Genomic DNA, 9927 nt, shown 5'->3' with positions numbered 1-9927 from the left:
TTGGAATCCATACATTCAGCTAAATAGAGTTCCTGTGGTTCTCCTCCCGGGGACCCAAATCTTTACCTGTACTAGTTTGTTTGGTTTGGGTTTTTTTTTTTTTTTTTGTGTGTGTGTGTGTGTGTGTGTGTGTTTTTAAAGAAATCTATTTGTTTCAGGCAGACCATCTCGTTCTCAGTAACCACTGGATGCAGTTACGAATTAAGCACAAATCTGCCCCCACAGGCCCTGCAAAGGCTGCCCCATGGCTTCCCAGCCTGAAAACTCTCCTCTCCATAGGGTTTCTGGGTCCAGCTGGGACAGGCGAGGGACCTGCAGCGATGCGCGCCAGCCGGGCGCCCCAGGCGGGAAACGAGCACACCGGGGAGCCCCGAGTGGGCCCGCTCCAGGGAGCCTAGGCCACTTGAGGCCGGGGTCCCGGCGGCCTGGCTGCCCGCGTCCGGGCGCGGGTCCTTTCCGCCGGCCAGGCGCCCTAGCCCTGATCCTGAGCCCGCCAGCGGCGAGTGGAGGGGGATCGGGTTTTGCGGGGGCCGAGTCTGGGGGCCTGGGGCGAGTCCGCCCGGAAGGGCCCCCTTCTGCGCGCCCCTGCAGGGGGGCCAGGGCCCCGCGCCGCCCGCAGCCGTGGCAGCGCGCCCCCGCGGCCGGGGTGCCGGAGGGAGGGTCCCCGGGCCGCGCGGGGGCGGCGGGAGGGAGGACGCGGGGCCCCGCCTCCTCACGGGCGGGATAATTGAACGGCGCGGCCCGGCCCAGCGTTGGCTGCCCAGGCTCGGCCGATCGTGGAGCCGCTGCCGTCGCGCCGGTGAGCCCGGAGCCGCCGCGCCTTTGTCCGCCGCCGCCCGCCCCCGCCCGCCGGCCCCATGGAGCGCGCCGCGCCGCTGCGCCCCGTCCCGCTGCCGCTGCTGCTGCTGCTGCTGCTGCTGCTGGGCGGCCTCTCGCTGCTGGCGGCCCGAGGTAGGGCGTCTCAGGCCCAGGGTCCCCTTTGTAGGGTCCCGGTCCCAGTTCCCTGGCCGTGCTCCTTGGAAGTTCTGCAGCTGCCAGGACTCAGAGCCGCGTGCGCAGCCCAGCGCTGCGCATCCGGGGAGATCATCGTGCAGGCTGCAGAGCTGCTGGCCGGGACGTCCCCTCCCTTCTCTCTCCTGGTCGGCCTAACACCTCCCTCGCTTAGGGGTCTTGTCTTAAAGATGGGACCCTACCCCACGTCCCTCTTCCTCTAGCGCGCCCTGCCATCCACCCTCCTACCCCAGTCCTGGCACATAGACTCGGCCGCCAAGACCCCAACCTGGGTCCTTGGGTTGGGGAACACTTTGCCCCGAAGCCCCTTGTGTGTCTTTTCCCACTGCCCCAGCCCCACCCCAGGTGGGGGCTGTTGTACCATCTCGCTGAGGAGCAAACTGAGGGGTGGGAGCAATAATTTGTCCAAGAGACAGTCGGTTTTGGGGTAGGGAAGTGGACTGGAGGACTTCAAGGTGGTGGTCCTCTTGGGATCTGGCCATCTCCTCCCTTTCTGCCCCCCTGGAACACAGGACCCAAGGCAGTGCTTCTGCCAGGCTTCGTGTTCAGCTGGGACAGGGGACAGGCCACTTCCAAACCTACCACCCTGTGGCAAGGTGGGAGGGGTGTCCTCTAGCAAATCTGTGGCCCAGAACCTCCTCTCCCAGCCCTGGGACCAATGGTGCAGGGATAGTGCCACCCACGCGGTGCCTTTCTCTCTGCAGATCCTCCAGGCCTGGTGTGGTGGTGGGGGGCAGTCCCAGTGCCTCTGGATCACAGCAGCTGCTGGGCGGGAGAGCCATGACCTCTGACCTCTCTGCTGGCCCTGTGGCTTCTCAGGGCCATTAGCCAGGCCCTGCGCTGCTGGAGTCTTTGTTTCTCCTGGGGCCCAGGTCCAGACCACCCCTGGAATCTCAGATTCTTTATCCCTGGTTTAGTTTAGTTTCTTTTGAATTCTCTGATCACTACCCTCCTCCTTGGTCAAAAGGTCACTTGTCCCAGATAATGCCTGCAGGGGATTTAAGAGGAGGCTGCAGGAGGGGGACAAGGAGGGGGGTTGGCTCTGCAGAGGCTCTGGCTCCGTTACTGCTGCAGGCCTCTGGGGACTCGGCTTGTTCTGGGCACTGGCTCCATCCTGGGCATCCCTGGGTCCCTCCTCAGGTTGGAGACTGTGGGGAGGCCAGGGCTCAGTGTTGGTGTGTCCCTCGACTCCCAGGAGCTCCTGGGGGACTTGGAGGAGATGGTGCTTGGGGAGGAGCTGGAAGCAGTGTTGGTAGAACATTCTGGGCAGAGTGGACATTTGTGTCACTGTTAGGCAGGGTAAAGACCCAGAGAGGGCCTTGGAGCTGTCAGGCAGGCAGCACAAGGCCACAGAGACGCTGCTACATATCCAGAGAGAAGATGTAGTCAACTCTCAGGAATCCAGGAGCCCCGAGTCCCCCCTCACTGACCTCCCCTGTGCTTTTGGAGAAAACTTTCCCCTTGCATGTTTGACTTTGAGCTCCCAGGACTGGCCAGCCCGGAGCCCCTCACTACCTCACTGATCCGTCTTCATAGACAAGCTCCCAACCTGAAGGGTTTAAAAAGTTTGAGTGAGCAGAGCTGTGCTGTCCTGTGGCCCTAGCTGTTTCTTGCGGGCAGAACCCTCTTTGAGTCTGGAAACAGTGTGGAACAGTGTGGTGTGGTCTGGGAAGACGAGGTCAGAAGGTGCCCAGGTCCTTCCTGCAGCCTGGGTAGCACCACCCTGGGGCCCCGTTCTGGAAAAGAGTGAGCCCTTTTGCTAATCTGCTGGGGTTCACTCGGTATCGGGCCATGTAGAAGGGCCCTGATCTTTCTTGGGGCAGATGTAAGATGAGGGCCCATCTGTCCTATGTCTGTCTGTCCTGTCCAGCTGCCCCGAGCCCTGGTGTGTGAAGGAGGGGGAGGAGGTGGGTGTGGGGAAAAACAGTTGTGTTTTCTCTGAGGCTTTCTTGGCCTCTGACTGCAACAGGGCAGAGTTTCCCACTGATTAAAAGAAAGCGTGTTGGGAGGAGAACAAAGGCTGGAGGACCTGGCTCTGGACCATGTGGCACGCACTGGGCTCCTGGAAGTTTCCCAGTCGGGAGGCGGGGCCGAGTGCTTGATGTTAGAAGATGAGCCTGGGGTGCTCTGAGTGGGGGTGGCCCTGGGACCTCTCCTGGTTCTGCCCGAGGCCCCCCCAGCTTGGGCTGCATGCCCTGTCCCTGCTGGACTATCTTGGGACAGCTCACTCATCTTCAGTTCCCAGCAGGGTACATGGGGCCCAAGGGACTGGAAACCAGTCTGTCTCTCTTCAGAAAGACTCAGGGATGGCTATAAAATGAAGATAGCAGAAGCCTCCTTCTTAGGTGGCTTTGAAGATGAAGGGGAGAACCCAGGACAGAGCCACCATGGTCTCTGTTATTATTAGCTGTCATTGGTGTTGACCCTTCCTGGGTGGGAAGATGGCCTTCCCCAGGACTGCCCTGAATGTTCTGCTAATACCAGCTCTCCAGCCTGGAGCCGGGAAGCAGCCCTGCAGGGCCACAGCTGAGCGGTGCTGGCCCCAGCAAGGGCAGCCACCCACCCCTTCTCTCAACCTCTGGAACAGCTCTGGGGCTGGATACTGCTGGAGGTCTGGGGGTTTGGCAGGAAGGAGAGAAACCCTGCCCTCCTGGGAGCCCTGTTGACAGAAAGAGCCCTCTGGCAGTCCGGAAGCCTTCCTGGAGGAGGAGACCTTGGCTGAGTCTGTGGGCAGGGCTGGGAGGATGGCTCCGGAAGCCTGCAGGTTATCAGGAGGGTCCTCCACCGGGGCCAGCCCTGGAAGCTGGGGTCCCTTGAGACCATTTGCTCATTCATTCATTCACAGTCAACAACTGAGGGACTGCTCAGCAAATACTGGTCAGATGTGCTGGTCCCAGTTCTGAAAGTGACTCAGAGACCGTGGCCCAGTCCGGCCCTCTCTCGGGCCCTTTCCAACACGATGGATTGAGAGTGAGCCCTGCTCTGGGCGATTGTTGGAACTGAGGGGCTTTTGTTCGTAACTAGCATGGCTCTCCACAACCCTGTGAAGTGGGTGACCCAGATTCACCTGAATCTCCTTCTCCTTCTGGATTGGTCATGTCACCTGCTGGAGTAGAAGTGGACTGTCAGGTTTGATTTTTACATTTGAAGGCTTGCTTATTTGGGTTTAAAAAAATCTCTCTGGACCTGGGAGTCAGTGCTGCCACGTAGGGTCAGGCGGCACCCGAGCTCCGTCCACCCACCTCCCTCCTCACAGCGCTGGGACTAGAGCGCCTGTCTCACCACCCCCAGGACCCTGTGGTACTTGGCTGCCCCCCACATTAATCTCACGAGGAGACACTGTCACTGTTCCCATCATCCAGGGGAGGACACCGAGATGCAGGGAGCATGTCCCCAGCACTCAGTGGCCCCAGGACTCCAGGCAGTGTCACCCTGCTAACCAGGACACTCCGTGGTAACACCAACCCAAGTCGGACTGGTCTGAAGTCCGGCTTTAGGGGAAGCTGGTTTCCTGCAGTTGCCGCTAGCCTGGGTCGACCTTTAGCGCAGAGCAGGGTTTGGAGCCCTGTGTGGCCTTGGGCAGGTCCTGAGTCTCTTCCCCTCCCCTGCCCCACGGGCTGAGGTCCCTTGAGATCATTTGCTCATTCATTCATTCACAGACAGCGACTGAGTGACTGCTCAGCAGGCACTGGGCAGAGTCTAGAACGGGGCTCAGCCTGTCCCCGTTCTCTGGGTGCTGAGTACAGGGTTAATCATTTGTGCTAAGTGCTGGAAAGTTCAGGGAACAAAGAGACCATGCAGGGCAGGAAACAGATGTGCCCTATGTGAGCCTGCATGCTGGGGGCGGCCAGGGAGGGCACTGGAGGAAGGGCAGGGGGCTGGCGTGGCAAGAATGCACTGGCCAGGGGAGAGGAGGGCCCTGGGTGGCCTGGCTAGCAGGGTGCGGTCTACCACGCGGCCTGCGCAATGGTTTCATTAATGAGGTTCTAGGCATTAAGTTAGTTAGAAGAGATCGAAATAAGACTCAATTACCTTAATTCTATTGCTAGGGCCGAGACGGCTCCCCTCTCTGGTTCGCTCCTCTAGCCGCCCAGCAGGGCAGCAAGGATTACTCAGGGCTAGCAGGAGAGAGAGAGAGAGCACGCCAGAGACTAGCCTTTTATTGGGGAACAAGAGATTCAGGGGAGAATTCCATCCAATGAAGGGTGAGGGGGGGCTGCACTCCAAGGTCAGGGTCAGTGATTGGGCCCCGGGGTCAGTGGTCAGGCACACCCCCACACGGACGGGTTCTCTCATCAGGAGAGGGCCGGGAAAGCTTCGACACTGCCAGAGCGCCTCAGGCCCTTAACGGGAGTCACCCAATCACGTGTTAGAATGGCTCCCAACGTGCGGGATCCAGCCAGCAGATGCAGAAGATGCGAGGTGGGTGTCGAGAGAGACAGAGGCCCTGGGGGAGAGGGGTCCTGGAGGCCTAGGACCCCCTTGGACAGGGTGGGATGCTACAGAGGCGACCAGGTGTGGATGGCCCATGTGACATGTGGCACAGGAAGTGGCTGCCCGAGAGAGCCTGGGGGAAGGTCACTTCCCTCACCTCTCCAGCTGTGCCTTCTGCCCCTTCTATTTTGCTGCATCCTCCTGCTTCTCTGCCTCAGACCCTGGGGGTCTCTGTGACTGCTGGGGACATGCTCAGGAGTGGCAGGTGAGGCTTCAAGGACACAGGAACTCTTGGGTGGGGCTGGGGCCTGGAGCCCTAAGAGCAGACGCCAGCTCACCCTGCTGCTTCTCAAGGAGGCCTGGTGGCCTTGGGTCTGTCCCCACCGGGTCCTGTGAGGCATGCAGAGGCCGCCAGCTGCCCAGGGCCCTGCGCTGCCATTTTCTTGTATTTCTGGATTCCCGGGTCCCTGGGTTTCTGCACCCAGGGAGTCCCCTCAGCTCTGCACAGCTTCAGACAAGGTGCCAGTGTTGAGGGGCATGGTCCCCGCAGGGTATGTGAACTAGGAGGCACCGGGACACAGGTGGCAGAATCCCATTCCCTTTCCAGAGCCCTGAGTCTTAGCCACTGCTGAGCTGCCTTGAGGACACTAGATCCTGTGGCTCACAGGCCACTTGGAAATGTGTTTGGACATTGCCCCAAACCCCTATGATGTTTACAGCTAGCAGGCTGACATTCTGGAAGCTTCCACTCAGAGACTGGTAACGAGTCCCTCTGACTGACAGCCCAGCACCTATGGTCTGGGAAAGACCATGTGGCCATGTCCTCACTTCAGGTCGAGGGCCTCTCCCTGTCCCTCTAAACCCTGAGCCTCTCTGTGCCTGAGAACCCGCCTCGTCATCCCCACGATCCATGTCCATGCCATCATCCTTAGAAAACCTGATGTACGTGGAAGCAGCTGAGTTTCACTGCTGTGGCAGGTGGCAAATGGTGTCTGACCCCTGGGAACCAAGTCCCCGTCCGCCTGGACACCAGGCACTTCAGGTGGGGTGTGGCTTTCCAGGAGGTGCCAGTGGGCGGGTGCAGGCCACCTGGCTGCATGTCAGTCCTGGGGAGCGTGCCGTTCCCACCAGGGCAGCTTCTCTTGGATTTCAAAGACTCTTCCTTGGTCAGGATACAGACTAGGCCCTTGCCCTGGATTGTCCTGTTCACCTTCCCACCCGACACTGAGTGCACTCACCCCACTGTGCCTCTGAAGGAACCAGGCCCCCGGGGTTAGTGAGATGGGCTGCCAAGTTGAGGCTGGGCACTGCTTCTATTCATTCATTCATTCATTCATTCTTAGTACCGGGCACTGAACACAGGGGAGTTTTACCACTGAGTTACATCCTACCCTTGTTATATATTATTTTGAGACAGAGTCTTGCTAAGTTGCTGAGGATCTCGTGAAGTTGCCGAGGCTGGCCCCACACTTTGGATCCTCCTGCCTCAGCCTCCGGATGGCTGGGTGTGTCACCGTGCCTGGCAAGACTGGGCAGTCTCACCCCCTGCACTCTGTGGAATGTCTGGTGCAGGGTTAACTAAATTTGCAAGGACTGGTTCTTGGCTGGCACTGCGTGTTCTTTGTGGGCCTCACCACCTGGTCAGATGACAGGGATGACGTTGGAACTGTGGATGATGAGAGTTTCTTCTCAGACAAAAAAGGAGCTAATCAGTGAGAGAAGATTCCAGATTGTCCCCAGAGCCCGGCACTGGGTCCATGAGCCTGCCTGGCAGTTGAGAGGGTGATCTGGGTGGGCTTGGGAAGCAGGCAGCGTGGGACTTAACCTGGAAATATAGATCATGGAGCCATCGTGGTCGTTGATGGTCAGGGGACAGGAGCAGCAGGGCTGGCCTCGTGGCTCCAGGTCACTCCTGACATGCTCTAGGTCTGCTCAGGCGCAGGGGTCTTGTGTGGGGATTGCTTGTTCTTTGGCCTCTGATAGGTGTGGCTAGTGGGCCTGGGACTGGTGCAGAGCTGGGCGGGCGCTGGGCTCACTGGGAGGCTTGGTGCCCATGAATGTGGCATTGGGCTGAGGCCCGTTATCCCCAGGTCCATTCCACCTGGGGCAGGTGGCACATGGTGTCTGACCCCTGGGAACTGACACCAGGCACTTCAGGGGGGTGGGGCTTTCCAGGAGGTGCCGGTGGGTCTTGGGCCCGCATAGAAGACACCGTGTGGCATGTGACATAATGAGCAGGGCTGGGAGGAGGGGTGCCTCTGTGGGCCTCAGAGTCTCTGGCTTTTGTGGTGGGGCCATGAAGCTCAGGGTGCTGGCTTTTGGAGCCACGTGACCCAGGTCAGTGAGCCTGGGCAGCGCTGCGGCCACCTCCGCAGGCCCCTGGGAATGTGTTTGGACCTTGCCCCAAACCCCTGAAATTTTGTTGAATTTCTAAAGCCATCTTTATTCTTTTTAAAAGGTCACAGTTTGCGTAGTTACTGAACATTTTAACTTTTCCCGTTTGGAGTCCCATGTCATCTCTCGTGCCTCCTGTCTGGCTGTTCTGCAAGGACATCTTAGAAGAAGTGACCAGGGGCTGGGGCTGTGACTCAGGGTTAGAGCACTCGCCTAGCAAGTGCCAGGGGTCGATCCTCAGCACCACATAAAAATAAATAAATAAAATAAAGGTATTGTATCCAACTACAACCAAAAAATAAATATTAAAAAAAAAGACAGTGACCAAATTCCTCTCTTCCCAGTGCTCAGATTAGTGATCAGAACAGCAATGGCTGAAACACTGAGTTCCTGGGCAGAGCACCGGCTCCTTTCCTAACACCTGTGGGCAGGTGGCCCACAGACACTAACTTTTGGAAGTGTTTTTTGTTTGTTTGTTTTTGCACTAGGGATTAAACCCAGGCACTTTACCTCTGAGCTATATCCCAGCCCAGCCCTTTTAATTTTTTATTTTGAGACAGGTTCTTCCTAAATTGCTGAGGCTGGCTTCAAACCTGCCATCCTCTTGCTTCAGCCTCCGGAGTTGCTGGGATTACAGGCGTGCACCACCGCACCCAGCTTAAATGTATTTTTTATTGTAGTAAAATATGCATCACATAAAATGTACCCTCCTAACCAGTTCACATTGTCCTGCAGTGTCACCACCTGCCATCTCCAGAGCTTTCTCTCCCCCCGCCCCTCAGCCCCTGGCAGCCCCTGTCTTTTTTCCTGTGAACCTGGCTCCTCTTGGGACTTGTTAGGTGCCATTGTCCTGGGCCACAGTGATTTTCATAGTGGAGGAAAGCTCACTTGACGACAAGGGACAAATCTGAAAACAGCAATTTGCCTTTCTAAGTGGAATGTGGCTTGGAGGAGAGGCATCTGGGGTGGGGTGGGGACAGCACTGGCTTTTGTGCTTCACAGCGCCCGCCCTGCCCCGCCGTGGAAGTGCCTGGGAAGACGTGGGTGGCTCTGGCTTTGGAGCCCAGGCTAATAACAGACCTCGTCTTGCTGAGACACACACAGCTTTGGGGGACCGACCTGCTGCAGAGACTGCCGTGGTTGGGGTCTTGAGCCGTGACCAGGGGCTTCTCCAGCAGTCCTCCTGTGGCTTGGGGACAGCCAGCGCTGAACTCCCACGGCTGTCTCCAGGGCCATCGGGGTGGGGGGTCCTGCCCAAGCAGCCTCTGCATTTTAAGGGTGATCCCGCCCCTCGCCAACCCCCGCCTTGGTTCTTTGTAATTAATAGTCTGTGAACCCCCAGGTGTGTGCTGGGCGTGGGCAAGGGCTGCGGGCACGGTGAGAGGAGAAACATCCCCTCCCTGGCCACAGTGAGAGGAGAAGGATGCCCTCCCTGGCCACAGTGGGAGGAGAAGGTGCCCCCCCTGGCCGCGACGAGGTCTAATTCAGGGGCTGCAGGACAGAGGAGCTTTGGAGGCTGCCGGAACAAGGCTGACGCTGGAGCCCAGGCCCCGGAGCCGGAGAGTGCCAGGGACTCATGTGCAGTGCCCGCTGAGCGCTGGGCAGAGGTGGCTACACACTGGCTTGGGCCGGTGCTCACTAGTCCACGTCACTGGTCACTTCATTCAGCCTCTGTTCTCGATTCTGCTTGAAGTTTGGGCTCTGAGAAGGCCCTGAGGTGACAGCCTGGCGGCAGGGTGCCCACAGGTGCGCATTGTGGAAGAGAGCAGTGGGCTGTGAAGGGAAGGAAGGAAGTGGGAAGGACCAGGCGACTTTCCGTGCACCCAGTGACCTTCAGTGGCGGCGCAAACCCCGCTTCCCAGAAGGGTGTGGCTGAGGTTCAGGGCAGTGGGAATCTGCCCAGAAGGGGGAGGGGACTCAGACCTCTCTGTCCTGAGAGTGCTCACTGCCCCGCTGTCCTGTCCCCAGAGCAGCGGCCGTCCTTCCAGAGGAGCCTTCTCCCTGCGGACCCCTCTCGGCTTGGGCTGGAGCTCCCAGCAGGTCCCAGGCAGGTGCCTCAGCCTTGACCAGGAGCCACGAGCCAGGCCA

At 58.9% G+C, this 9927-nt stretch overlaps 1 protein-coding gene across 2 annotated transcripts in view; it reads left to right on the top strand.

The window, feature by feature from the left end:
* Window positions 1-853: 853 nt before the first annotated feature.
* Fbln1 (fibulin 1) overlaps window positions 854-9927 on the top strand; it is a 69389-nt gene continuing 60315 nt past the window's right edge. For both annotated transcript variants that reach the window (XM_026394291.2, XM_026394292.2), the window contains exon 1: window positions 854-951. In XM_026394291.2, coding sequence (XP_026250076.1) covers window positions 858-951 — 94 coding nt within the window. In that variant the 5' untranslated portion in view covers window positions 854-857. The remainder of the gene's footprint in view (window positions 952-9927) is intronic.

Source organism: Urocitellus parryii, chromosome 5, assembly GCF_045843805.1.
Source record: "Urocitellus parryii isolate mUroPar1 chromosome 5, mUroPar1.hap1, whole genome shotgun sequence".
Classification (NCBI taxonomy): Eukaryota; Metazoa; Chordata; class Mammalia; order Rodentia; family Sciuridae; genus Urocitellus; species Urocitellus parryii.
The sequence above is the reverse complement of the archived record's forward strand: the minus strand, read 5'-3'. Positions and strand labels throughout refer to the sequence as shown.